Source organism: Drosophila pseudoobscura, chromosome 3 (genome assembly GCF_009870125.1).
Source record: "Drosophila pseudoobscura strain MV-25-SWS-2005 chromosome 3, UCI_Dpse_MV25, whole genome shotgun sequence".
Taxonomy (NCBI): domain Eukaryota; kingdom Metazoa; phylum Arthropoda; class Insecta; order Diptera; family Drosophilidae; genus Drosophila; species Drosophila pseudoobscura.
In genome coordinates this window covers 12,324,452-12,350,000 of record NC_046680.1, presented here as the reverse complement: position 1 = coordinate 12,350,000, position 25,549 = coordinate 12,324,452, and the positions used below count along the sequence as shown (strand labels likewise).

The 25,549-nt window shown below is 47.5% G+C and overlaps 7 protein-coding genes across 12 annotated transcripts; 3 read left to right on the top strand and 4 right to left on the bottom strand.

The window, feature by feature from the left end:
• The first annotated feature begins 60 nt into the window (after positions 1 to 60).
• Positions 61 to 14,257, top strand: Lrt (Leucine-rich tendon-specific protein). 2 transcript variants are annotated; one of them, XM_015184452.2, is made up of 6 exons: positions 61 to 911; positions 11,048 to 11,453; positions 11,525 to 12,712; positions 12,779 to 12,925; positions 12,992 to 13,077; positions 13,139 to 14,257. In XM_015184452.2, exons 1-6 carry the CDS (start codon positions 895 to 897, stop codon positions 13,740 to 13,742), a joined length of 2,448 nt encoding a protein of 815 aa, XP_015039938.2. In that variant the 5' UTR covers positions 61 to 894; the 3' UTR covers positions 13,743 to 14,257. The 2 variants fall into 2 exon arrangements, with proteins under 2 accessions (XP_015039938.2, XP_033234709.1); XM_033378818.1 differs by lacking the exon at positions 61 to 911 and adding an exon at positions 9,704 to 9,792.
• LOC6898486 (lysozyme) lies at positions 7,468 to 9,102 on the bottom strand. 3 transcript variants are annotated; one of them, XM_015184456.2, is made up of 4 exons: positions 8,553 to 8,597; positions 8,018 to 8,171; positions 7,807 to 7,959; positions 7,468 to 7,743 (listed from the first exon to the last, which is right to left on the bottom strand). In XM_015184456.2, the coding sequence occupies exons 1-4, from the start codon at positions 8,580 to 8,582 to the stop codon at positions 7,547 to 7,549; spliced, it is 534 nt and encodes a 177-aa protein (XP_015039942.1). In that variant the 5' UTR covers positions 8,583 to 8,597; the 3' UTR covers positions 7,468 to 7,546. The 3 variants fall into 3 exon arrangements, with proteins under 3 accessions (XP_015039942.1, XP_002138528.1, XP_015039941.2); XM_002138492.3 differs by lacking the exon at positions 8,553 to 8,597 and adding an exon at positions 8,976 to 9,102 and having other exon boundaries at positions 7,477 to 7,743; XM_015184455.2 differs by lacking the exon at positions 8,553 to 8,597 and adding an exon at positions 8,311 to 8,398 and having other exon boundaries at positions 7,477 to 7,743.
• Positions 9,542 to 11,048, bottom strand: LOC4804422 (lysozyme). The gene is made up of 5 exons (XM_033378819.1): positions 10,647 to 11,048; positions 10,141 to 10,553; positions 9,998 to 10,086; positions 9,851 to 9,914; positions 9,542 to 9,790 (listed from the first exon to the last, which is right to left on the bottom strand). Exons 2-5 carry the CDS (start codon positions 10,292 to 10,294, stop codon positions 9,657 to 9,659), a joined length of 441 nt encoding a protein of 146 aa, XP_033234710.1. The 5' UTR covers positions 10,295 to 10,553; positions 10,647 to 11,048; the 3' UTR covers positions 9,542 to 9,656.
• A 96-nt stretch (positions 14,258 to 14,353) lies between the features above and the next one.
• Positions 14,354 to 16,094, top strand: LOC4804420 (uncharacterized). Its single transcript, XM_001360950.4, has 3 exons — positions 14,354 to 15,092; positions 15,169 to 15,387; positions 15,456 to 16,094. The coding sequence occupies exons 1-3, from the start codon at positions 14,957 to 14,959 to the stop codon at positions 15,548 to 15,550; spliced, it is 450 nt and encodes a 149-aa protein (XP_001360987.1). The 5' UTR covers positions 14,354 to 14,956; the 3' UTR covers positions 15,551 to 16,094.
• Fem-1 (protein fem-1 homolog B) lies at positions 15,624 to 20,463 on the bottom strand. Of its 2 annotated transcripts, XM_015184451.2 has the most exons (7): positions 18,826 to 18,950; positions 18,657 to 18,756; positions 17,977 to 18,259; positions 17,172 to 17,914; positions 16,685 to 17,100; positions 16,388 to 16,620; positions 15,624 to 16,328 (listed from the first exon to the last, which is right to left on the bottom strand). In XM_015184451.2, exons 1-7 carry the CDS (start codon positions 18,843 to 18,845, stop codon positions 16,165 to 16,167), a joined length of 1,959 nt encoding a protein of 652 aa, XP_015039937.1. In that variant the 5' UTR covers positions 18,846 to 18,950; the 3' UTR covers positions 15,624 to 16,164. The 2 variants fall into 2 exon arrangements, with proteins under 2 accessions (XP_015039937.1, XP_002138527.2); XM_002138491.3 differs by lacking the exons at positions 18,657 to 18,756; positions 18,826 to 18,950 and adding an exon at positions 20,101 to 20,463.
• Positions 20,464 to 20,502: 39 nt separating this feature from the next.
• On the bottom strand, positions 20,503 to 23,641 carry exu (maternal protein exuperantia). 2 transcript variants are annotated; one of them, XM_015184450.2, is made up of 5 exons: positions 23,480 to 23,641; positions 23,000 to 23,153; positions 22,760 to 22,912; positions 21,482 to 22,702; positions 20,503 to 21,180 (listed from the first exon to the last, which is right to left on the bottom strand). In XM_015184450.2, the coding sequence occupies exons 2-4, from the start codon at positions 23,138 to 23,140 to the stop codon at positions 21,509 to 21,511; spliced, it is 1,488 nt and encodes a 495-aa protein (XP_015039936.2). In that variant the 5' UTR covers positions 23,141 to 23,153; positions 23,480 to 23,641; the 3' UTR covers positions 20,503 to 21,180; positions 21,482 to 21,508. The 2 variants fall into 2 exon arrangements, with proteins under 2 accessions (XP_015039936.2, XP_001360986.2); XM_001360949.4 differs by lacking the exon at positions 23,480 to 23,641 and adding an exon at positions 23,280 to 23,298.
• A 418-nt stretch (positions 23,642 to 24,059) lies between these two features.
• Positions 24,060 to 25,284, top strand: galla-1 (cytosolic iron-sulfur assembly component galla-1). The gene is made up of 4 exons (XM_001360948.4): positions 24,060 to 24,571; positions 24,634 to 24,746; positions 24,816 to 24,966; positions 25,037 to 25,284. The coding sequence occupies exons 1-4, from the start codon at positions 24,313 to 24,315 to the stop codon at positions 25,132 to 25,134; spliced, it is 621 nt and encodes a 206-aa protein (XP_001360985.3). The 5' UTR covers positions 24,060 to 24,312; the 3' UTR covers positions 25,135 to 25,284.
• Positions 25,285 to 25,549: the final 265 nt, after the last annotated feature.

Below are 25,549 nucleotides of genomic sequence, written 5' to 3'. Positions count from 1 at the left end.
CAGGCGCACACCCATACAGATGCACAGCCAGACAACGCATACGAAATCATTCTGGTGGCGGCTCGAGCCGCCTTACCTGAGCGTAGGCCGCTCAGTCAAGTTTCAGACGTGGTCGGGTCCAGTTCGTGGCAGTTGATTATTGCGTTTGCTCTCCTCCGTCTCTGTGTATGTGCAGCTTGTTGCCGCATGCAGCAAACGTTCGTCTCAAGCGGCAAATGTGAAAAATGCAAATTTGACAATACTTGAAGAACGGTCGTCGGCAGTTGTCAGTGGAGTTACGATTGCGAGTGGCACACAGCCTACCTGACCCGTCATCAGCGTCATCGTCTTTGTCCGCGTCATCATCCCTCAAAACTATTGGAATCCTGGCGGGGGGCAAGACAAACATCTACAGCGTCGGATTCGCATCCGTTTCCGGTTCTTTCAGTTGACTACTAGTTTACTTGCACTTCGAGTCGGTCGCTCGGTAGTTTTTCATGAATGAAATTTTAATTTCGACTGTGTCCGCGAGTGTGCGTGTGTGTGTGTGAGCCTTCTGTCCAGCTCCAGCGGTGTCAACTGACGTCCCATTCCTTCCATTTATTGCCGCTGCCGCCGCCGCCGTTGTCGCTCCCTGGGCGTCAGTGCACCGTAAAGATCTTTATCGCATTCTAAATACGTTCTGGAGCAGAAGGCAGAAGACAGCCGCGTTGTGTGTGAGTGTGTTTGTACCAGGGTGCCCAGGGCCAGTGCCAGTGACAGTGCCTGTGCCAGGTAGAGGCCAGGTTAATGCGGTTTATTGTTCTATGAACGTTGCCAGCGCTCGCCTGCCTGCTCTCTGTTTAAGTTTCGCACGCTGATAAAGACCCGCGCCACACCATCTCCGGACTTTGCCAGCAACCAGAAAGCAGCAAGATGTGGCCCAAGCTAAGGTGAGTCGCAGGTCTGGGCTAATTTAATGCCACAAAAGGCAAATAAAAGTACGCCCACAACGATTTATGCCGTAGAAATCGAGGTCTGACAACCTTGGAACGGCATATGCAAAGATTTCTGTAGCGATTTCTGTAGCCTCTTCGTGTGCCAGAGAACTTAGCGGCTTTTAATCTAATATTAACACTCTAATTGACTGCTATTCGGTTTAGGCATAATCAGAGTCAGTCTCAATTCCGCCGTCGCCCGAAGGCCGCTTCGCTTTGGAAATTATAATGGGTTTCCTATAAAGATTTGGATCAACTTGAAGTCATCTGTTCCGTTGCGTTTGTCTCATCTTTCGTTATGTTTCACGGGCTAATATCTTCCAAATTTACATGCAACAACGGATGGGGGGAAGGGGAGTGGAGTTTCTTTAACCCACGCAACAGACGAGATACAGAAGAAATGGAAGAGGGGGCGAGATGCATCGCACAAAGTAAACCCACACACGGAGGCCGTGGCTCGGGCTCTTCTGCTCGGTTTTACGCGCAATTAGCGCTTTTCGTTGCGTTTCCTTCTCTCTACACCCGAATATGTCTTCTCCCGATTTTCTATAACTTATCATTTTCACAGCAGGCAGCTCCGGATCTTTCTACTTGAGTTACAGCTTAAGAAAATCTTTATATTTTCATTTCATTTTCGAACGCCTACAACAACAATGAAAGCGGAAAAAAGATTGTTCATAATTAATGTTTATATAATTTTTTACTGCTTTACATGTGGCTCATTAGCCGCTTGGCCTCCGTCTCCCTGTTCTTCTCCGTCGGTTTGTGTGTATATGGCCCGGCAAGTTCGTTGCCTAAGTCTTTTGTTTGCTCGTCTGTGGGCGTCCGTTTGATGCGGGAATGAAACGACAGAAACCCTCGTACAGGGGGAAAAATAACCAAGAAGCAGAGATAAATAAAAATACATTTGTGCCACTTACTTGGTTACTTCGTAGCTGGTGTCTGTTGCTGTTGCTGCTGCTGGCGCTGTCTCTGGTGCTTGGGTCTTAACTGTTGGCTGGTTGCTCCACAACAAGTTGCCAAATTTGGCAATGGGAGCGCAACAGCGGCAGCAACCAAGAGATAGATGCCAGCTGCCCACTTACTTTTGTGCCCAAAGTGTGTCGTCGTCGAGGTAATAATAAAGTTAACAGTCAGATGATCTCCCCCGAAGATGATTCTTAACCGAAACTAAACACTGCCTCGAGGAATGGACATGCCAGGGGTTTCTCTTGGTATCCCCACCATGCGATCTGTGTGGATTTCTGGCAGTGCACATAAGGCATCTAGCCATTCACTTAGCATACTCCTCCGCAGCATCCCAGCATCTGAGCAGCCGCAGCCGCAGCCACAGCCGAAGCACTGTGGCGCTGTTGCTCTTTGCTGTCTCTGGCATTTGCATTTGTGTGTGGGCTGTGGAGTGGAGCTCTTGGTGTGGGCTCGACGATTGACTATATATGTGTGTGTATCTGTGTGGCATGTCGTATGTTGTCGCATAATATCTTTAATTTAGTTCATTTTCAGACCCATTTCCGTGCCCTGGCTCCAGTCAGCTTTCTTCTTGTTCAATATTTTCCTACCGACTTGATTCAATTTTTGACTGCCGAACAGCGATTTCCATTTGATTGGATCTAGCTTATTTCGGCCCGACTTGACGGCTTTCGAAATGTCGCAATTAACAGTCGATTTAGCATTATGCACATGCGTTGGCGGTCTGCTCCTCCACTCGCTCTCTGGGGCTTGTGTGGGCTGTGAACTTGGTTTTTCTGTGTGGTTTATGGCCTGCTCTGGTTGAACTGGTGTGCACAGAGCGAAGGGGAATTCTTCATGAAATGCTAGCATTTATTCTGGAATAATATCGCGGGGAAATAGAACATCAAACCATTTATTCTCGGAGCAAAGAATACATAAAGATTCATCTTTTACCATTTGGGATGACTGTTACGAATGCTAGTTCAATGTTTGTAATATTCTTTAACCTTGAGGCATCCTGTATTCTGCTGCAAAGTTCATTCCGAACCCAGTTTCTAACTCAATCATCCTTTCCTCTCGGGTCTCGCTTCTAGTCTCAAATTGTTGGTAAAATTGTCACCGCAACTGCAAATCACTGGGCTGACAAACTTGTTTTTCCTCCAAACAAAAACCAGCGATAAAATAACAGCCACAACAAGTCAAGTCGGAGAAATAAAATTAGTGAGTATTATTTTTCGAGAGTGGGCCGAGAGACAAGTCAGCGGAAGTGTGTGGGTGGCGGCTGACTGTCGTCTCTGCCGAGGCACGGGCTGTTGGCTGCCAGTGTCTTTGCTGTTTGAATGGGATTTGGCTTTGGCGCTTTTGTTTCTTTTCTAGTTTTTCTGTTGGGCAAATTACTTTTTAATGGAACGCTCACGTGGGCAGCGGCTCGGGCAAGCACCGGCACTCGAACAATTAACCAAATCGGAGACAAAGTAGCCCGTAAGTGACGGCAATTGCTGCAAGTCGAACTTCTGTCAGGGGCTCTTTGTTAATCTGCGGACTAGAGGCTGAATTTAAATCTGCTTATGTTCGGTCCGCACATGTGTGGCTCTGAGATGAACAGTTGGCTTATCCCATTGCATACGATCCGATTCCCCCTGGGGCAAGGTAAACAAACCATTATTTGGTGGAACGGTCTTAAGCCGGCTTTTGTTCGCCTGCATTTTTAGTTTATTCACCAAATCTTGCATTTTACGAGCTCCTCTGAGTCAGTCCGAGCTCTGAGCATGAATGAACCAGGTCCAGGTCCAGATTGTGTTTAATTTAAATTAAATTGGATTTTCGTTGGCCGGAATCTGTGTTTTGTCTGCCATTTGCATATGAATATGGCCGACGGCAGCCGCCGCGAACAACTAAAAGCAATTTGAGGCTCTGAATTTATGGGCATCCACATCGACCGTCTCCTCCTGTAGCTCGTTTCACTTGCCCTAAGGGGCGTGTATTTTGTATACATATATTCTGAAAATCAAGTGGCATAATGAACAATATCATCCGGCACTTGTCAGCAAGTAAATACCAGACCAAAGGTGGTTCCAAAACGTTTAATAAATTAATTTTTGTTTTTAAATAAATTATTGATATGAGTATATTATTAAGATAAATCAACAAAAATTAATTTCTTTTTTTTTTCGCTAATTACCAAATATATTAAGGGGCTAAATAGAATGATCGTTTGATCGTAAAACCTCAGCTAAAGGTTATAGGGTTTATTAAAGCTTCTGACTTCACGAATATCACTTTATGCATTATGATTGAATATAAGATGGATTTATCTTTTTACTCGTAATCGTATGTACATACATATTTATATAGAAATACAATATTGACATTGCTCTGTATTCAGACAAGGATCAGCATCCGCTTCCGTCTTACCTCCAGACACAAGCAAATGCGTCCCGTCATTCACACATGAAATTCTCACAGGGCTCAAGGGGTAGGGAACTGGTACCTGGCCCAGGATGGGCCACACAATTAAATTCCTTTTGCCTCTGTTTCCTGTCGCCTTTTGTCTCCTTGTTTTTTTCTTTTATTTTTTGGCATGCTAAATACTCACGCCAGACCACAATTGTTGCTGCTTTTGCTGTTGCTTTTGCTGTTGTATTTGTGGCTACTTCAATTTCGAAAGCAGCTGCTTCGGTTTTTTTTCCCTCTTGTGTGCAACACGTCTGTGGTTGCCACTTGCGTGACATTTCGACCTTTGGCTGGCTTTTGCAGCAAACTTTTACTATTTTCATGCTAGGCATAAATTTCATCTGCCACACAGAGCCGAGCCAGCCACGACACACATCCAAGAGCCACGCCACATTTCGTTGCGCTTTCAACGCGCGAACAATGCCACACAGCAGGTTGATATTCAATATGGCGCAAAAGACCACCAAACTATCAAACTACCAAACAAACTACTAATTTCGCCTTTAACCTATGCAGCATGCTGCTGTCATTATGATTAGCAAAATGCTGCCCAATTGGCTACTGCTGCTGCTGTTTTTGTTGCAATTCATGTCATTCGCTGGCGGATACTTTAAAAAAGATAAGTAATAAAAAAACCATTCCATCTGAACTGTAAGTAATGCTGTAATTCGGACAGAAATGTATGGTTCTTCTCTGCTTGGATAGCACTTAAACCAAGCAATTAATAGGAGGTTTATATATGTAGATTTGACATCTTTACTGGATTAATTATCCCCCTAAATTCATCCAATGTAGTACCTCCAGTCATTCCTTAGTCTACCATCACCTTCCAAAGAGAATTTGCACTTCGGTGTGTCAAGCGACAATGGTTCAGTTTCGGTTTTTATTTATCTTTTTTTGTTTGGTTGCTCGTTCAGTGGTTGCCAAAGAAGGCAGCCAGCAAAAAACGCGTTTTTAATTGTTCAATGGCTTATCGCATGTTTTGGCCATTTGGGGAGCGCAAAAAAGTTGGGCTTAGAAAACCAAACAGCAGAAAAATAGAAAAAAGTAATAATAATATATTTAGCTGGCTTGTGTGCCAGTTTAAGTTTTAACTTATGTGAGAAATAAATAAGAAAAGAAAAACACTTTTTACACGATTTGTTAATAGCAGCGAGTGATTGCATTTTGGAATTTCGTTTTTCAATCAGTTTCGTATTTTTGGTATTTTGCCACAAGTTTGCAGAGTCAGCTGCACACACATTCACGCCCATTTTGTGGCATCATTATCATATCTTTGTATCTTTTGGTCTTCATCTGCGAGTTGGCATCGGCCCCAGCATCATCATCAGGCAGCAAAATCTCTTCTCTTCGTCTCGGTCCGTTCCACAGAAAACGTTGCAATGCCGTTACCAACACAACTCGAACCATTTTCAACGATTTGGCTCACACGGATACACATGTGCACTAACACACGGATGCGTGCGAGAAGGTTTATTTCCGTTGACGTGCCTTAATTCCAGTCAGTTTCGGCTGGCCTGGCTCCGGCTGACGATGATAATGATGATGGCGCTTGAACTGTGCGCCTACACACCAGCGCGCGAAACAGTCAACAGACACAACACAGAGCCCTGGGCAGTGGGTAGGTAGGAGTTGGAGGAGTCCATCAGCTGGGGGAACTGGACTGGAGGCAGTCAAAGATAGAACAAAATTTGACTGAAAGAAAAAAGCATTATTAAAAGCTTTAGAAGACAAAATCGGTCAAAACTTCCCAACCAATCATTGTACTATATTTTTGGAGCAATATATTTGGGTAAATCTTTAAGAATTTCTTATTCGCGCTGAATTAAGCCAGAGAGTCTGTGCCCAGTTTTCAGGAGTAGAAGAGCATCCCGAAAGAGCATTCGAAATACGTTCCCAACCACACAGTCGTTGCTCCGGTGTGTGGGAGCTGGCTGATTTCTGCTCAGATGAATAATCAACCTAAACTGGCGTCTCCAGTCTGCACACTGAGAGGAGGTGTCGTCGATGGCTTCGACTCTGCGCGGGACTCAGACCCGACTTTTTGTGGATTGATTAGCGAGACTGTGGCAAGTTTTAAGCCAAACAAACAGCCACCAAGGAGTCGGCTAGTTGGCCAAACTCTTTTCTGAAATGTGATTGAGTGTGCTTCCCATCTGGCTGAGTCAGCGGCTGGGTCCGACCCGACCCCGTTCCGACTACGAGGGCATGCGAGGAGATCCTGTGAGGTGTGAGGTGTGAGGCGTGGCATTTTATGCATAATTAGCCACAATGTGGAGAGTGGAAGGGCGGAAATTAGAGGCACTGAAACGTTGCGAGCCGTTGACCAGTTAGCGTGACAGGGGGGGAGTCGGGTGGCTAGTGTCTGAGCTGCATTTTAAACAATTTTTATTGTTGAGGATGTTGGCAGACCCCTGTGCCCCTGCCCCTGCCCCTGCAGGCAATGGCCAACGCGGCACTTTTCTGTTCTACCAAGAACTGATTTATTTTGACCACGTACATATGCAAAGCGCATTCTAATGGAACCGGGCAGCGAGACCCAGGCAGCCCGGACAGCCAGGGCCAGTGCTTCCTCTTGGCCATGTTTGGCCATTGTCTCGTACAATTTGTATTGTAGTTACGCTCTGATTTTTGAGCTTCCACCTGTTACCATGGCTCTGCGCGCTACGCTTCCCTGATCCGATCCGATCCGATGCGATGCCCTGCGGTGCGTTATAGAACACACACACTACTCGCTCAATTGTTGTCCGGCAAACGGAAATGCCGCCTTTGTTGAGCGGAAATGCAAAATGATATTGTTCTCTGTGCATTCTCTGTACCAAGAAGTCTGTATGATTGACTTTGAATGGGAATCGAGTTGCAACATGTTGCACCGCAGCTATCAATTACATGCCCCCATGCCCACTGAAGGTCTTATTCTCAGTCTTGGTCTGGGCCTTCGCTCAGCCTATGCATTGTCAGGCCCAGTTGTCGATGGTCGCCCACTTGTGGACACAGAAAAATAGGGCCTTTTATCCACAGATCGCAACCCCGTGTGTGTGTGTGTGTGTGTGTGTGTGTGTGTGGGCATGCAACAAATGCAGAGTGAACAAGCAATTATGCAAAATTTATGTACATTAGTACTTTGTACATATACTAGTATCTGGAGAGGTCTATGCATGTATTATATGTATAGGAGTAAGTCATCAGCCTGAGATGTAGAAGAAACTGCGGGGTGTGCGCAGGGGCGACAGGCTACGCAGATTGCAGGCCACACGCAGATTGGGCAGATTCTGAGAATTCCGACAGAAGCGATCCCATTTCTTCCAGTACTTGAAGCCCTCGCGCTCCTGGATCATTTTGGCACAGGCAATGTCATCGACAATATCGTCGTTGGAGAAGTCTAAAAAGATAACAGAATGTGGTCGATACAGTATCAATAGAGAGTGGTGAGCATTTAAATTACCTTCACATTTCATATTGCATTGCCCGCCTTTGCGTCCTTCGGCGCAGTAGTCCTTGCTGTTGATCTGGAAAAGGCCATAGTTCTTGCTGTCGTTCTGCTTGAGCGTTATCTTGCTGGTGTCCAGGTTGCTCTCGTGCTCCACCAGGCAAATCCCTGCGGGAGAAATTCATGTCAATCGGCGTTAGCTAAAACGAGTATTCCAACCACTTACAATTGGAGAGGAAAGTCTTGTCAAAGTTGTAGTTTTCCACCAGCACGCGGGTGAGTTCACAGCGCAGATACTTCTTTGCCTCCACCCGCTCAGATCCCAACAGCAGCAGGACCAGCACGGGCATCAGACACAGGCAAAAATGTTTCATCTTCAACTGAAAAAATGCGACATTATCGTAGAGCACCAGCAGGTAGAAAGTACAAAGTATTTGGCGAACTACTCGGCTCACTTTGATAGGTCTGGTGTATTAGCTTTATAATAATTTATGGGCATGCTTAATTAGTCAGACTCACACTCACACGCCTAGTTCTTCGAACTTGGTTGCATAATTTCCGGTTTTTCCATATGCACTATTTCTCTATGTGGTTTAAAAGGGGGCATCTATGGAGTGAATGATACTCTTAGAAACAACTCTAATAGCTTTTTGGATGCTAATCATAAATGACCACACAAATTGATGCCTTTGTTTACTTCCACATGGTTCCTTGTCATTGTTTTATCAAACCATGTACCTGTCGATGTCGATACCATATACCTGTCGATGTGCTAATCCGTCTTCCGTCATAGGACTTTCGATTCCGATTCGTAACTATCTCCCTATCTATTTATCTCTGTACGATCCATCTTTTTGTTTCCCCTAGAACCTTCTCAAGGTGCCAAAAAGTATACAATCTACGGCACTACAATGTAGTGACTGGATAGATCATTAAGTACACGCACGTACACGTTTCACTTTTGTTTGATTTGCATACTCGGATCAGCAAAGAATGGAAACGAGAACGGACTTGAGTGACTTCTCCGGACAGACACTTCAGGCAGAGCAGAGCAAACTGTTTGTTTACTTCATGTTGTTAGTGAACGCAGAACAGAACAACAGGAAACGAGTTTGTTTCGCGGAGTATCTGTATCTACGAGTATAATTATAAACTGCTGTGCGCGAGTATCCGTATCTTCTTACCGCGTTTCGTGGGCTTCGTATGCGATGGCGTGCTTTACAATCTCATTTGCACACGTCGCTCGGTTGCTTGCTCGCTCGCTGCCAGGTGCGACGCTTCTGACCCGAGCTGAAGTACTAAATCGAAAGCCCAACGCGAATTCGAGTATTTCTCAGATACATTGGCGCTTAGGAAATTCTCTCCCCAAACGCCGATCTCTCTCCACCTATCGTACCGATTGTCGGGCCCTCCCTCTCTCAGCGCCAACGTTCTCCGTTTTGGGTGATTAAGCTGATAAGGCACTTGCACATTGAACGTAATGACTTGCTTGACTGCCTCCCCGTGGACTTGTGGTCTGAGGGATGGGATTCTCCCCATTTGGGGTGCATCCGTCTGCATTCTCATAGTCTTGCCTATGCTTAAACAATACTTTGGGTACTGTCTTATCAGTCGAATAAAACAAAGTTAAAAAAAGGTTAAGTCAAGTATCAGCTTTGGGATCGCATCGCTGCGAGCTGATAGTGGCGATTCCTGGAAATAATTGCGAATAATTGCGCCTTGTACAATTCGCAGAATGAATACATTATCGTACGGGCATCATGGCTTAAGCTGTTTATTAATTAGTCGCTAGAGTAATAGTAGAGTACGTTTAAGGCTAGAGAGCAGATCGGGGAAATTATGGGCAAGTCTGGGGGCAGCCCGTCCTAGCAGCGGGAGACGTCGGGCAACGTGCGCCCACGACATTTGCTCATCCAACCGGGCCAGGCCTGGAAGCCGTGGCGATTGAAGATCTGCATGGCACAGCGTGAATCATCTGAGATCTCATCGTTCAGGAACTCTGTAATACAAATCTCTCTCATACTACAACCGTCTAGGCGCGCGTGGGCGGACGACTCACCTTCGCATTTGATGTTGCAGATGCCACCGCGACGACCTTTGCGACACCAGTTTTTGCTGTTGATCTGTTGATTTGTGGTTTGTTTTGGATGAGTATGAGTCTGAGCTGCTCATAGACATGCTACAGAGAGTGGATGAGATAACCCACCTGAAAGAGTCCATAGCTGACGCTCTGGTTGGGCAGCTGCATGGACTTGGACGTGCTGCGTCCGCTCTCCGACTCCACAAGGCAAACCCCTAGCAAATACAGATCTCGGTTAAATCAACGCTTTGTCTGGGCCTACCACTCACAATTGGACAGATAGCTCCTCGGAAAGTCGTGGCGCAACAGCTCTTTGGCCAGCTGGCAGCGTGTCAGCAGCTTGGCCTCCGTCTCCGACTGCGTCAGCAGCAACAGATTGAGGACCAGGACCAGGGCACCACTCTTGTGCATCTGATTGGCCATGGATATGGGGATATAATGAGAGTGAGAGTGAGAGGAGACTGTCCAAATGTTGTAGGGGGGACCACTGCTAATCCTGTATGTGGGGCTTTGTGGCGCTTCCTTCCGCGGCAACTGCGAGCACTGGGCACTTTGCTGCGGAATTATTTCTATGGCACTGGATGCGTACCGACCGAATTCTGGGTTTTTAAAGCCTCGCACGCAACTTAAGTGTGTCACTGCGAGGCGCAACAAGACGTGACGATACGCTTGGGGTGGTGGCCTGTTCGGTTAGATGCAAAATATATTGGGGGTACTCGCCTCGCCGTTGACTGTGCGAGATAAAAACATCTATCATGAAAATTTCTAAACTCACCGCGAAGGATCGGACGTCTATTGGGAGGCAGAAAATGCGTGAAATTTGAAAATTTTCCGCAAGTTCCGCAAACCGTAAAGACCACAGATTATCTCACAGTGCATAAATCGCTCGAGTTTTGATTGCGTTAAGCTCTAAATTGGCAAATTGTCTTGCAGAGATCAGCTCGGATGCAGGCACAATACAGGCACAAATTCCAGCGTGAGACGCACCACCGCCGCCGCCACTGGCCGCTGGACACAAACACCTACGGGTGCCACACTGTATGTGTGTCAGAGTGTCAGTGGCGGTGGCGCTGCTTGACCTAAAAACGCACAATCTGCCGTTCTGTTGTTGTATCCAAGTGTTTTGCTTTCAATAATACAATAATTTCCATGAAAATTTTTCCATTTGCATTGCAGCCTATTTGTGATGATATGTCTGGTCTCTATGCTGACAGAGGCCAATGAACTCAAGGATCTGCTTGAGGATACCACCACCGCAGCGGCGTCGACCACCAGCACCAGCGTCCCCGCGCCATCTACGAGCACCGCAACCACACCCACTGCCTATGTGGTGTCGGCGGCTGCCGTGCCCGTAACCACCACCACCATTACCGGGAAATCCAAGTCCGCCGTGAAGTACTTCAACAAGAGTACGCCCAAGAAGAGGAAGGCCGAGCAGGTTTCCTCGCTGCCGCTGCCCGTGGACGATGGCCTCATGGAATGGAAGTGTCCCAACATAACGGGCTCCCGGAACGCGGAACTCGAGTGCGGCTGCGACTTGCCCCACACCCTGAGATGCAACATAGATCTGCACGGACTACTGGTGAGAATACACTCCGGATGCCTTGTTTGACCTCTCCTAACTTTTAACCCTTGACTCGATTCCATTTTCAGCTGCTGGCGGATAGGCTGCGCACCTCCCCGTACTCCATATCGCTGCTTGACTGCTCCTTGCGCAACGTGACCTTTCTGAGCGACGCGAAGATCTTCGACGGTGTCTCTCTGCATGGCCTGGTCATCTCCTCGGGGGAGATCAAGCGAGTGCACAAGTCCGCCTTCTTGGGCATCAAGGGCCCCCTGCAGGCCTTAGGGCTCCCCGGAAACGCTCTGCTTAGCGTGCCCTGGAACGCCTTGTCAACGCTGGGAGCCCTCGAACGCTTGGATTTGGCCAACAACAAAATTAAGGCCTTGGGAACGGCCGATTTTGTGGGCCTGACCAATCTGGGGTACTTGGAGCTGAGTAACAATCAGATCTCGAGCATATCGCAGCGCACTTTCAGCAATCTGAGGAAGCTGGAGGTGCTTAAATTGGGAGGCAATCGCCTGGGCGACTATGCCCAGAGCCTGCGATCCTTGAGTCAGTGTCTGAGCTTGCGGCAACTAGACCTTACGGCCAACAATCTGAATGGTCCACTCAGCGCGCAGACATTGGCTGGGATGCGGAACCTGGAGAGCCTGAACCTCAATCGGAACATGATCAAGAGCATTCAGAACAAGGCGTTGGCCAACTTCTCTCGTCTGGTGAGCCTTTCGCTGCGCCACAATCAAATTGATGTCCTTCAGGACCACGCCTTCTACGGACTGGGCGCTCTGGATAGCTTAGATCTGAGCTACAATGGCATTGTGGCCATCTCCAGTTCCTCGCTGCAACATCTGAGTCGCTTGACCGTCTTGGACCTAACGCATAACTTCCTGCGCGCCCTTACCTCGGATCTGATAGCTCCGCTACCTTCGTTGAGGGAGCTGCGACTGGCCGGGAACGACATCTCGATTGTGGCTAGGAACGCCATGGATGGAGCTCGCGAGTTGCAGAGCCTTCAGATGCAGGACAATCCGCTCTCCTGCGATTGCAGCATTCGTCCCTTCGCCGAGTGGCTGCAGGTATCACAGCTCCATTCCAGCCTCACTGCCTCCTGTGTGACGCCGCCGCGCCTTGAAGGGGCGCCGCTGCTTCAGGTGCCCGTGGAGACGCTCAGCTGCGACATGGACAATGTGGAGAAGGACAATGCCAACATTATGCAGCATCTGGAGACCTTCGCCAAACCGAATCAGACGTCGCCCGTCAGGGACTTGTCAGAGGAGGTGAGAGGAACAAATGGAGAAGAGTGCGCTAAATGTGCAGATAAATATGACCGTTTCCTTCCGCAGATTATTCTACACGATCTGCACTATTCGGCGGACTATGGGCTGATCCTCACCTGGCTGCTGAATCTCAGCAAGAAGGATTACATGTGCGATGCTATCTTTGTCTACAAGGAGGAGAACATTAATGAGATACTTATCGACAACTCTCCGGTAAGTGCAAGCAAATCTACTATTCTGATGGTCCCTGCTTAAAGCCGCATTCCACTCACATTGCAGATCCACTGCGAGAGCAAGGTGGTAAATGGCCAGAACACGGTTAGCGTTATCGTTCCCGACAGCTCCTCCTTGGACATAGGCGAAAGGTAAGCAGTGGTCTTTTGCCAATATGCCTGATCCACTCACGGCTCCCTCTTCCATGCGCAGCTACCGATTCTGTCTGGTGATGGTCCAAGAGCAGAATCCCAAGGCGGACCTGAACATTGGATGCTCCAACATCACACAGCTGCAGCTGAGCAGTCCGGGCTCCATCCCCGTGTCGCGCCAGTACCAGCGACGCCCCTACTACACGCCCAACGAGCTGAAGCCCGACTCCCATGAGCAGGATGTCAGCGAGGACTATCAGCACAACCAGCGCCAGTTCAACACCGTTGCGGGCAGCCAGCAGCAGCAGACGCATCCTCAACAGCAGTCCACGCTGCTGCACAGCTACACTGTCATAGATTCCCTCAATAAGAGCTTCCTGCCCGGCCTGGGTCTGGGCGTCCTGGTCACTTCCGTGCTCGTCCTCATCTGGGGCGCCACGCGTCTCCGGCAGTCGGGCGGTGTCAACGGCAGCGGCGTCGGCGCGGATAGGAGCAATGGCAGCGTCGGCAGCAACAGCAGCAGCATACACAACAACAACAACAATAGTCGACCGGGCACTCCGACGGCGACCACCTGCTACGCCGCCTCAGATCACATAGCTCGCCTCGCCGACGCGGAGAGCGGAACACGCTACCTCAAGCTGCAGGCCACAACGAGCCTGTGAGGAGAGGAGGCAGCAGCCGCAGCACACCCACTCAATAAAACATGTGATAGTACAGCAGAACCTGTACCGACTTGCGTAGTTGCATAGGATAGGCCGTAGCCCTAAGGACCCACTGCACTAATCCAAATACTTGGCCCAACACTAACCCACTCGTGCCATAAGCTAATCGATACACAATCCAGAACCCCAGGCAACTTGACAGCTCCGGTCCGAGTAATAGTGGTAGTGCCAATATGTTACAAAAAATGCATTACAAAAATTAAATTCAACAAAGAAATTAATATGTAATGGTACTACCTACTATTGTTTTTACCGCCACTGTGAAAGTAGCCCCCTATCGCCCATCTAGAATTAGTGTTAGCTAAGGGTACGCCTCCTTAAAGTTAGGAACGGAACCATAAGTCATGACCCTCTTAGTCGTAAGGCTTTAATAATTTATTAACCAATTTCAAGGCACACAAAACCGAGCATGCAAACCATTGTGGAAAGAGAAATAAAAGCCAATTGCAATCGAAGTAGCGTTCATAAGGTCATTCGGGCCAATTCCGTGGTGGTCTATTATTAGGTGGGACATTACCAAATAGCCGCATAATGCTAAGTGGGCTGTTAACCTTAAAGCCATGACGTCACGGTCACATCATCTGCCCCCTCGACACAAACTATGCGTATGAGGAGGCGAACTCTCCGCTAAATTAGTTCATTTTAAATGGAAATGAGCTCATAGCTCATACATCATCCCAAGGGAAACTGCGCCATGTAATGGACGGGATGATAATCCAAATATGTATACCACACAGGGTACCCTGCTTATCAAACGTTAGCGCTAGTTTATCGACCTAATCGGTTGTTTAAATGCTTATCCGGGAATCAAAGCTGGCCAAAATTGAACTGGACTTCATGCGTCTACGCCCTGGCTCTCGGCTCTCGCCCTCAGTCGGGAGTGTGCCTCCCACTGCCGACTGGCTCCGCTCTGTTGTGGCCAGCCGCTGATATGGCGACGGTGGCGGTCCCGCCTTTCATACTTGCTGGCTGACTGTGTGAATTGTTAGTTGTTCAGAGCCAGTCCGTCAGGCGACTACAATGACCACTCCACTAGACGACGCCGCCAACGTGACAGCATTTATCGATTTTGGATATACACTTTAGAGAGCTTGGTACCAAGGAAAAGTTCCAGCTCGGGACCTCGCTGGGCACCCACACAGTACGGCCTCTACATGAGTATGTTGGGGTTTGTCTATCTGGTTCTCATCTTGGGCTGGATACTGATCGTGCTGTTTCTCAAGTGCAAAAAGTCCTTGGCCGCTCCGTTTCGCTTTGGCGAGAACTACACAGATGCCATAGCCGATACGGGTGAGTACGAGGTGTACGCTATGATGGTGAGCGTATTGTGGATATACATACATATGTACCTCTCTTTAATCTTTAGAACGTCGTCCTTCGGTGCATGTGATACAGCTGCAGAATGAGGATGTGGAGAGCGAAGACCACTATTTGGATAGCTTTCATAGGAACACAGAAAACCTGCAGCGTTACTCGCATCGCTCGCAACGCTCCACCCTGGAAGAGCGCACTGTTGAACGTGCCTATCCCACAGATGCCGTCATTAATCCGGCCTACATGCACGATGAGGACTATGTGATCAATGGTAAGCCAGCAGAATGTGTGGTGTCCGTCTGGGGTAATCGTTTCTCTTGTCCTTCCTTAAATTTTCAGCGCCGCCACCGACGTACGAGGAGGTAATGCGCCAACCACAGGTTTACCCACAGGTTCGCCACAATAATCACAAGATAAGCGATGCTAATATTTAGACAACAGGGATACTTAGCTAAGGATTGATTTGTACATAATGGTAGTTTGTCATTGTCCGCTGTGATTTACAGATAGATTTTGGTTGATCTTTATTTTAGTTGCACCTAAACGAAACAAAATCAATTCGATTGATTGAACTTAGGTGGCCTGCGCCCTCTTGCACTGCGAATAACATTAATTACACCACTCATAGTACATAGTTTTACATAGAAAAATGTATAAATGATTCTACAGAAGTATGATTAATAATTATGGTTATGATTAATGATTAATGATTAACGATTAATGGTTAATGGTTACAAACAAACAGTCAGTCCAAGTACAGTCGAAGTTGTTGCAGATTGTAATTGTAAATAAATTAAGAATGGCGAATGATAAATAAAAAGTGTACAAAAATAGAACGTAAACGTTTTCTTTCTTCATTTTGGCTAAATTAAGTCGCTAAATTCGATATACGTACAGACCAACATACACATGGCTAAAGGCTGTACATATAGTTGATACATAAACGTATACGTGTTCGTTCCAACATGGCTCAGAATACACTCAGAGTATACTACACACAGCTATAATGACTCAGTAATTGGGGTGGGGTATTGCTCCCTTTGGCTATCTACGGTAGCACTTTGTGCACGCTGTGCATTTGGATGAACGCCTCCAGTTGCATGGGTATCAGACCCTTGAAGTTCAGCCTGTGGGTGGCTATTGTGCGGGCCGCCAGACACTTGAGGCTGGTGTGGGCGTTCTGATGACCGTGCAGTAGGTTGGCCAAGGTAGCTACAAGGCGGAGGACATGGTTAGTGGATGATGCACTGATGATGAAATGCCGCACTTACCCAGGCCAGACTTGCAAGCCGCGGCCGCTGTCTGTCCCGCGGCATTAACTGCATCCAAGTGGGCTCCTGCCTCCACGAATAGCTGGAGAATGCGTGCCATCTCGCCCTGTCGGTCTTGCGAGGAATTCACTTTGGACACCAGTATGTGCAGAGGCGTATTGCGAGCTGCATCCACGGCCACCACAGAGGCCCCGCAGTGGACCAACACCAGGGCAGTGGCATAGCACGGGAACCTATTGGCGGAGAGTGGTGACTGTACCCATAGTCGCAGCTGGAGCTACCCACTTCGTGGCTTACCTGCACATCTCATTCGTGTAGAACTCATCCACAGGCATCACACCATTGACAGCGATGTGCAGCAGAGTCTGCCCATCGTTGAGACGAGTGTCGTTCTGTATGAACTTGCGGACCACAAGGAAGAGTTGTTGGATATGCTCTTCGTTGATGTCCTGGTCCTTCTTGCGACGCGCCAGCTGAGTAACAATCTTGATTAAATATAAAGCTGTAATGCAGTTCTGGTTGTTCTGGTCCTGCAGCAGACTGGCACACGTATTTGGCTTCGCTTGGCGTATCTTGAACTTGTTGTTCTCTATCTCCTGCTGGCACTTGGTCAGCACGGGCAGAACGTGGTCTAGGGTGAGACGGTGATTATCCGCTCGCAGAATTTGGGCAAACAGTTGGGCGAAGCGCAGCAGATCGCGATCCACAGAGACCTGGAAAGGTATGGATGGATTTTCAAATCAATTTAAATACCTAAGTGAGTGGTGTCTCCATTTTTACTTACATTGTTACGCATGCGGAGATCAATGGCATAATTCCACAGCACCTGGCACTGGTCGAAGCGACCATGGTCCGCCATCACAGCTCCACGGTAGACAATGGCCTGAGGGACGTCCGGATTGTTGCGTCCCAGAATGCGCTCTCGTATGGCCAGCGACTCCATGTGTATGGAGTGGTGGTTCAGCTTGATGGCGTTCAGCTCGGGCAGGTTCTCGGTCTCAAACCAACTGTCATAGGCGGGCACTGGCGGCTGAACCTTCTTGCGGATCACGCCCCGGGGATCGCTGTAACGTAGCTGCATGGCCCGCAGCAGATAGCTATAGGCCCGATTGATGTCGTACTTGGTCTTGTCATTGGCATAAGTGGCCCCGAGTAGTTCCAATGCTGTGATCTGCTCCTCGAGGCTCATCAGATCCGGCCGCTGTATGAAGGCCTCGACGACATCGTCATTCAGCCGCTCTGCTGCTTGCAGGGCGGGTGTTATGCCGATTTCATTCTTCTTTAATGTGGCTCCATGATCCAGCAAAACCAGCACCACATCCAAGTTGCTGCTCTCGGCCGCATAGTGCAGAGCAGTAGCTCCGCACAACGCCTGATCGTTGGGACGCGAACCGTTCTGCAGTAAGGTTTTCACGACTAGATGGTGCCCCTTGTAGGCGGCAATCATCAATGTATTGTTGTTGAACAGATTTGTGGCGTTTACATCGGCTCCGTGCTCTATCAGGAACTGGACAATGTCCAGGCGTCCTAAAATGGGATGGAAATATATGAATAAAGTTCGTTCGAATATGAATAGTTCGTAGCACTACCTTCGTAGCAGGCAGCTCTCAAGGGCGATGATTGCGCCTTGGTATTGTGATTGATAGCCGCTCCTGCCTGGACCAGCATCTTCACGATCTGTAGATGTCCCATGCCAGCAGCCACCCACAGGGCTGTGGCCCCATACACCACCAGGCCATCGAAGATGACATTGCATTCCCTCTCCAGATCCACATCGTAGTGCGAGAGAAGGGTCTTCACAAACGTCACATTGCCCGACATGGCGGCCATCGTCAGCGGGGTCAGCGATTGTCCATCTGGCTGATCGAAATTCTACAGAGAAGGGGAGAGTGAGTGAGCATGAGAATTAGACGGGTTAGCGTATGATGTGCGTGCGCAGCCGTTTCACAGTCAAGGTTGGACGAAAATAGTGCGTCGGAAAATGTAAAAAGAAATGTAAAGCATAAATCTGTGGGAAAAACCGTGCGGAGCAGAGCTCTTGTCACTTGGTCGGCACGCTGGTGACGGGGGGGCAGCCGCTTTCTTTGTTCGCCTTTGGCACGGCAAGAGTAAAAATTATAAGCCAGCGCCATATGAATGCAGGGAAAATAGCATCCAGGCTGGCCAAAGTCCAAGCACAAGGCGATTCGCGGATGACAATTGCGTGTTGGCCTTGCATTTAGAGAGCATTTGGGTCAAGAAACTGCTGGCTGCGGGGGTCGGCACTCACCGCCGGATACGTTATGTAGCTGGACACGGGCATGGTGTCGTTAGCTCCACGCCAGAAGCTCGGTCCTGGCCAGGCGGACTCGTACCAGCGTTTTCGTGTGCTGCAACAATGTTATAGAGAGTGATGTTTGTGAGCTCAGCCCCATGCGATGGAGGAGGAAATCTATTACCGATACAGCTCCGCGTTCATGGCCTGGAATCTAATTTTTAACTGGCAGCTGCCGAGGCATAGAAGGTCCTGCCAGGCCGGACGAACGCCGAAAAAATTCGATAAAACTTCGCCAGTGAAACGAGCTCTCGATTCCCAACCCTAAGTTAGCATATGAAAGATACACTCGTAAAGGGAAGGCTCAGGCCCAGACCCATTGGTCTTTGGGGGTTGAATCAAAAGGGAGAGAGCCGACCGCCTGCGCACGAGCCCTCTGCCCAAACAGCTGTTCCCGGAGAGAGGTCCTTGCATACCATCCAGGGGTTTGTTTACCGCCCGCAGCTGTTTCCCTGCATTCCACAGTCATCGAAAAAGAGGAAGAGTAAGCCGCTGCATAAATTCGACTTTTGAACGCAAAATTCAATCGTATTTCAGACTCCATAAAGATTAGACCAACTTTGCATTATTTATGGGATTGGATTTGTGTTCGATTAGATTACGGCGCAGCAGAGCCAATCTCTCGATCAGATCCCCTCTCTCCTGCCAAGAGGTGTGCAAAACATTTGGTTAGTAAACAAATTAATAAACGCACATTTCAGGAAACCGAAAATTATTCGATCTGGCGCCAGGCCAAATTCGTGTCCAGAGAGGTACCGAGTGGTCCCTTGTCCGCACCCCCCTACACCCAGCCATGAGTAATTGGTCAAAGATGGTTTTCCGAGTGCCTGTTTGCATCAGATATTTCAATGTGACAGTGACTGTGCAGGCCTTAAATAGAGTTTAGTGGACGCGAATCGATCATTAAGTTTGCAAATTAACAGAATTACTGTTTACTTGTCTTTTTGGCAGGCAGTAAAGTTATAAACGAGTACGGTGAATGCCATTAAGCAAGGAATATGCTACACAAATGTTTTTTTTTAATAAAGATTTTTATATGTATGTATATCTGTGGATGGTACATTATAACTTTGGAAGCGAAACAAATTTTACTTTTTCCTATTTATCGAGTGCCTACTGTATATTGGAAAGAGCATATGGAGCTCTTCTCATTCCCGTTCTTTCTCTCTCACACTTTCCCATAAACAATGACAAACCAAGTAAATACCAAAAAACCAGCAATGGATCGTATAAAATGCGCTCTATGCGGCAGCAGACATCAAGTTTACATATAAACCAAATACGTATACATATAGCAATGATTTTCATTAATGACGCAGTAGTAAATACAGGCAGCGCGCAGCTCGTTTCCATGCCATAACACTGCTGCACCTGCCACACCATAGGGTACGGTACTCACTGTATTGACCAGGTATGTCTGCACCGCCTTGCTGTTGGCGGTGTTGAGAGCCTCCACGAATCTCATCATCTGGCTGCTCCGGGCGGCCAGGTAAAGAGTGTTCAGCTGCTGTAGCTTGAAGTGTTCCTCATGAGGGAACTTTTCGCGCAGCTCCTCGCTGATTTCCACGAGCATGCCGTGGGCCATGTTAAAGTACTCAAAGTCAAGTGGATAGCCATTGTAGAACGATGTATTCTCCTCCTGAAGCTCTTCCGGATCGACTTCCATTTAAAACCTTCACAAAAACAAATACCAAGAGGAACTGAACACTAGCAAACGAAAAGAAATGAAACGATCGCCAGCGAATCATATGGTTCTTTCCAGTGGTATGCGGTCACACTTAATGATGCGCTCGATATATCGTTACACTATAATTAATCGTTTATTCATACATTTCTTTGGAAAAATGAAATACATCTTGAAATATTTTGACATGTTTGAGCAGGTGATTTGAGCTTGAAGCTTCCTTCTTTTCCTTCATTCTTCGTTGATTTGATTATGAGTGTGTGTTTACAGTAGGGCATGTTTGAGTGTGTTTTTTTTTTGTGTACTTAAGCTTTCAAGTGGAATTTTAAACATTGGGCCAGGGACCTGATAGGGGTTACTTAACTATTAGTGTGATATTTCGTCAACCTGCCCAATGCAAAATTTTAATCGAGGCGTTTATTGGGATCATATTTTTCCAATGGCCCTCCGACAGTACAGTTGTACATCGTATTTTTTGGAAAACTATGTCTAAACGCGACGATTTGTACGCACCAATGTGTCGATATTTCGTGTGGGGTAGCGTGGGCACAGCACTTCGCTTTGGGCGCACATCCATGTTACAATAATTGTTTTAAAACGTCTCGATTAAGCACTTCTCGACAGCAAGCTCCAGCCGCGAGTGTTTTGTACAACATTCAATTCTAAGTCTTCACGGGCCTCGTTGTGATGTGTGTTTACACTTAAATTTTGACATTGTTTCTAATCTGTGTTGGTCTTCCATACTTCGTCCTTATCTTCTATTAAATGGGGTTTTAGTGTCCGTTTCATTGGTGGCTGCAATTTTGATATTTTCGTAAGAATTCGTTTGGTACAATAGTGGAATAAGAGTAAGCACTGGCAGCTACGCTACTGCTGAAAGATCACGTTTCGATTCATTCTCTTTCTTTATGTACAAATCCAATGGTATAATACAAGCATGGGCAATTCATAAAATTAATCAACAATCTAAAACGTACCCGAGTAGGTAATCTCGACTTGGGATAGCTTTGCTAATGCACTATATAATAATATTCTACCAAAGCACTACTAGCGCAAAGTTAAGCAAAAAAAAAAACAAAAATAAAAACTTAATTACTTGCACTGTACCCCTCTCCTGGGAGCTTTAGTTGGTGGCAGCAATAGCCACTGGTGTGGACACCGCCACTGGCGACTGTGGTGGTTCCGGGGCCGCTATGTTCAGTGTCTCAGCCTTCTTGGGTCCCTTAGCACTGCCAAAGCCGTTGCGAGTGTTGTTGCGTTTGCGATGAGGACGTCCGCCAGTCTTGCCGGGCGAGGGCGACTTGGTGGTGGAGTCCGGCACTGGGGCACTGAGTCCCTCGGTCTGGGACTTGTCGCCACCAGCACCGAATTCAGTGCTGGTAGAACGGGAGCTCATGGCTCCATTCTTCGATGATGCTGCTCCGTTGGCTCGAATACGACGACGAGGGCCATTGCCATTGGGCTTGAAACTCGGCTTGATGGTCGCCTTGCTTGGGTCAAAGAAGCTGTCCAGAAGATCCACCAGCTCGGTCTTTTCCTCGGTCTTCAGGGTATCAATATTGGTCAGAGCCAGTTCCAAGCCCTCCTTGCGCTTCTCGGTCCAAATGGCTTTTAGAGAATCCAAAGTAAAGCCATTTTCAGCCAGCACGATGCGGAACTTCACAGCACGAACACGATGGTACAGAGTGGTGCGGAAATAGTTCAAGAAGACAGGACGGAACGAGTTTTGGCGGCCCATGTTCTCGTTCTGGGTTTGCAGCTCCATGATGTCAGAGCTGACAAGTTTGGCGAATGGTTTCACGGCATTGAAGAGGTTAACCAATTCCTCCGAAGACTCTGGCTCGGATGTGCGGTTAGAGTTGGTCAACTGCAGGGCCACTTCGTAGACCATCTTGGCACGCACATTGGCACTCCCCTCGAAAAAGTCATGCTCCTGATTCATTCCATTCTTGTGGCACTTATCGTTGCTGCTGCCGTTTCTGTTGACATTCTCAGGTTCATTCTCCTTGTTGGCACTTTCATCATTCGACTTGGCCAAGAGCAACGAAAGCTTGCGTAGACCACAGTTCTTGAGATTAGCATCGCCAAGGGAGGCCTTGGCCATATTGAAAGTGTTGACAAAAGACTTCACCGTCCGATTGAATCTTTCAATCAGACCGTACTTCTTGAGCGCTTCCAATACCATGTAGGGTATGAATTTACGCTCCTCGTGATAGAGCATAACGATGCCATCAGTGCTGGGCTGTTTGGCGACCAGCATCTCAAGCCAGTTGAGAAAGTCCATGAGAGCAGCAACCTCCGATTTAGATTTGATAATCTGAGAAAATAAAAGCTAGAATTAGCGGACATAACGGGAGTGTAGGTATGAATGTACCTTGTAGGTCTGCATCGACTTCAGCATGCGATAAAAGCCGATCGAAATCACACGAATTTGATGACGCTGACGAGCGGCTGGATTCAGATTCATATACGGCATGATGTACTGCTGGAAGTTGTCCTTTGGAGTGTAGGCAGCCAACTGGACAATCTGGAAAATGGGCAAAGGGGAGACGTAGAGAAAAGTTAGGTTAGGTCCGACGCAGAGGGTCAAAGCCCCTTTAGACACAATACCAACCTCATCAATCAGACGTCGTCCAGTGGTGTCTACATCAACACCAACCAGGATGTAGTTACCTGCCGGCAGCTCCTCCTTCATGTCCACGCACTGATCGGCCGCGGCAATGGTAACACAATCTTTAGAAATTTCGGCAACCATTTTGAAAAAATATCTGAGAACACCAGGAAATTCGAAAAAATAAAATTAGCAACCGAGTAGGCCTACTGTTTTAACACAAAACTAAAATTTTCTAAATAAAGAAAATTTTTTTCTCAAAAAAAAAAAAAGAATCGCGAACCGCTTGAGCAGCGTTTTGGTTGTGGAATGTCTGTCGGATTGCAAAAAACTGCCTGCACTGCTCTACACCGCAGAGTGGAAATACATATGTACAAAGCTACGGTTTATTTCCAGTCTAGGTTCACTTCAAGCGCCATCTTTTTTTCTTTTCTCTGTCTTCTCGCGCACTTTATCACTATTTTCAAGCACTTTTCAGCCTACCTTTTATTTTGAATTTCTCTCCGCGTTTTTTTTTTCGACCGGTTCTTTCGCGTTTTACGAACTTTATACCCTTTTTTTTCAAAAGGCAAAAGCAAAATGCTTTTTTCCGACGAGCTCTCACAAAAAAGAAACAATCCGTACGACAAACTAAAACGTAATGAATTTTTGTCTGGATTTTTCCGGTAGGTCGAAAATGGCCCGAGTTCGATCGAAATCAAGGCCTACTTTATGAGTGATTCGGTGTTAAGTACGATGGGCCGAATAGGTTTCGACTTTCCACAGCGTTGTGCGCACAGTGGGATAATTCTAGAGTCGCAATAATAATATAACTGGCCGCTGAAGTTGAATGCGAAGGCACAGAAAAACGCAATGATAATTGCCAACACACCGCAATGGCCTAACAAATTTCTAAATCTGCATAAACATATTTATTTTCTTTAAATACAACTTTATTTTGTAGTAGAAAAAGAGCGGGCTTTTCGGATATGTTTATCGTTTGCCATATATCGGCGAAACCTTTCGAGAGCGCTGCCACCCAGTTGGAATAAGGTGACGTGACTCTGTTGAAAGTCTGTGCAGCCCTGGACTTTACAAACAAAAATCAGCTGGTGCAGTGACAATTAAAAAATATTAAACAAAAAGTTGGGAAAAAGGAGCGTTTGACCACAATTATGCTACACTGAGTAGACACACACACACACACACACCCCAACCACACACACATAGCACTCGCAGTCAGTGGCAGCCGTTGTGATTCGTAATAGATAAAAGCATTTGTTGCCGATAAGAGAGCCTCCCCAATTAGGTGCCAAAGAGCGACACGGTGTACAAATATGCTGTCTTACATCAAACGCAAGCTCTCCGAGTCCGACGGCGGTTCTAGCGTCGTACCCGTGACGTCCTCGTGTGGCGGAGGCGTCAGCAGTAACAGCAGCAGCAGCAACAGCTCTAGCGGCCGCACATCAGCGGACGATTTAGTGCGCAAAACGAGTCAGATGTCGATGGATAATGAAGCGATTGCCTACGGCGAGGACGCACTGCTGCAAGAGCTTGGCTACAAGAACGCCACGGACTTGCAAGAGACCATCTACGGTGCGCGAACTTTTACATTTTTCCCTAGAATTATGTAATTCCGTTTCGTCTTTTGTTTGCAGACTTGTTGCGCGGCATACGCGATCCCGAGAAGCCCTGCACTCTGGAGGATCTGAATGTGATCTACGAGGACGGTATATTCGTCCTGCCCCCCACACGCTCGAATGTATCTGTTGTAGGTTACGCACGCTCCGGTGTCTGCTCGAATGTGATCTAATCTCTGAATTGCTTGCTATTACGCTAGGTACGCATCGAATTCAACCCGACGGTGCCGCACTGCTCCCTGGCTACGCTGATAGGGCTCTGCATACGCGTGAAGGTGGAGCGTGGTCTGCCGCACAACATTAAGCTGGACATTTACATAAAAAAAGGAGCTCATCAAACGGAAGACGAAAGTGAGATTGTCCTTCAAAGGATCATTAAGAAGTTTCCACTAATTTGTCTATTTTCCCATGCTTTGAACAGTCAACAAGCAAATCAATGACAAGGAGCGCATTGCTGCGGCCATGGAGAACACCAATCTTCGCCAACTGGTCGAAAACTGCATCAAGGATGAGGAGTAGCTCGTCGTCGCGACGTACTTTTTTAATACCCATTTTCGTAGGAAGACTTTTGTGTTTAGGGTTAAGTCTAGCAATAAGGTGCCTCTTGGACTGTGTGCATAGCATTAAAGCCCCATAGATCTGTTAATCAGCGTAAAGTCGATCGGCGTAGCTCATATCTGTTTTCTCCATTGTTTACCGATAAGCGTTGAAAGCACATTTCCATTTATATTCGAGGCTTCCCCTATCGCGCATTGTTTACGTTCTGTGTGTAGCCGGAACGATATGACCGACCGAAGAAGGCAAGACCGTGTGCACACCGCTGTCATGGCGCCGCCGCTGGCTAGTGAATGAAATCATTTTGCGACACGCTATACATCGGACGAAAGGCCCGCCATGTTGGGCGTGACAGGCGTAAAGTTATCAGCTCCAGCAG

Excerpts from the sequence above, each read along its gene's own strand:
- LOC4804422 (XM_033378819.1), bottom strand. The coding sequence starts at position 10,294 with ATGGCCAATCAGATGCACAAGAGTGGTGCCCTGGTCCTGGTCCTCAAT. Across the intron at positions 10,087-10,140 it reads GAGGAGCTATCTGTCCAATT|GGGTTTGCCTTGTGGAGTCG; the intron begins GTGAGTGGTAGG and ends TGTATTTGCTAG. Across the intron at positions 9,915-9,997 it reads TCAGCTATGGACTCTTTCAG|ATCAACAGCAAAAACTGGTG; the intron begins GTGGGTTATCTC and ends ACAAATCAACAG.
- exu (XM_015184450.2), bottom strand. The coding sequence starts at position 23,140 with ATGGTTGCCGAAATTTCTAAAGATTGTGTTACCATTGCCGCGGCCGAT. Across the intron at positions 22,913-22,999 it reads GACGACGTCTGATTGATGAG|ATTGTCCAGTTGGCTGCCTA; the intron begins GTTGGTATTGTG and ends CCCATTTTCCAG. Across the intron at positions 22,703-22,759 it reads AGTCGATGCAGACCTACAAG|ATTATCAAATCTAAATCGGA; the intron begins GTACATTCATAC and ends TTATTTTCTCAG.
- Lrt (XM_015184452.2), top strand. Across the intron at positions 12,713-12,778 it reads TCAGGGACTTGTCAGAGGAG|ATTATTCTACACGATCTGCA; the intron begins GTGAGAGGAACA and ends TTCCTTCCGCAG. Across the intron at positions 12,926-12,991 it reads TACTTATCGACAACTCTCCG|ATCCACTGCGAGAGCAAGGT; the intron begins GTAAGTGCAAGC and ends CTCACATTGCAG.
- LOC4804420 (XM_001360950.4), top strand. The coding sequence starts at position 14,957 with ATGAGTATGTTGGGGTTTGTCTATCTGGTTCTCATCTTGGGCTGGATA. Across the intron at positions 15,093-15,168 it reads AGATGCCATAGCCGATACGG|AACGTCGTCCTTCGGTGCAT; the intron begins GTGAGTACGAGG and ends TTTAATCTTTAG. Across the intron at positions 15,388-15,455 it reads TGAGGACTATGTGATCAATG|CGCCGCCACCGACGTACGAG; the intron begins GTAAGCCAGCAG and ends TTAAATTTTCAG.
- galla-1 (XM_001360948.4), top strand. The coding sequence starts at position 24,313 with ATGCTGTCTTACATCAAACGCAAGCTCTCCGAGTCCGACGGCGGTTCT. Across the intron at positions 24,747-24,815 it reads CACGCTCGAATGTATCTGTT|GTACGCATCGAATTCAACCC; the intron begins GTAGGTTACGCA and ends CTATTACGCTAG. Across the intron at positions 24,967-25,036 it reads TCATCAAACGGAAGACGAAA|TCAACAAGCAAATCAATGAC; the intron begins GTGAGATTGTCC and ends TGCTTTGAACAG.
- LOC6898486 (XM_015184456.2), bottom strand. The coding sequence starts at position 8,582 with ATGACGGAAGACGGATTAGCACATCGACAG. Across the intron at positions 8,172-8,552 it reads ACGGATTAGCACATCGACAG|TTGAAGATGAAACATTTTTG; the intron begins GTATATGGTATC and ends GCATTTTTTCAG. Across the intron at positions 7,744-7,806 it reads ATGCAATATGAAATGTGAAG|ACTTCTCCAACGACGATATT; the intron begins GTAATTTAAATG and ends TTATCTTTTTAG.
- Fem-1 (XM_002138491.3), bottom strand. The coding sequence starts at position 20,367 with ATGGAAGTCGATCCGGAAGAGCTTCAGGAGGAGAATACATCGTTCTAC. Across the intron at positions 17,915-17,976 it reads GAGAGCTGCCTGCTACGAAG|GACGCCTGGACATTGTCCAG; the intron begins GTAGTGCTACGA and ends ATCCCATTTTAG. Across the intron at positions 17,101-17,171 it reads ATCTCCGCATGCGTAACAAT|GTCTCTGTGGATCGCGATCT; the intron begins GTAAGTAAAAAT and ends ATACCTTTCCAG.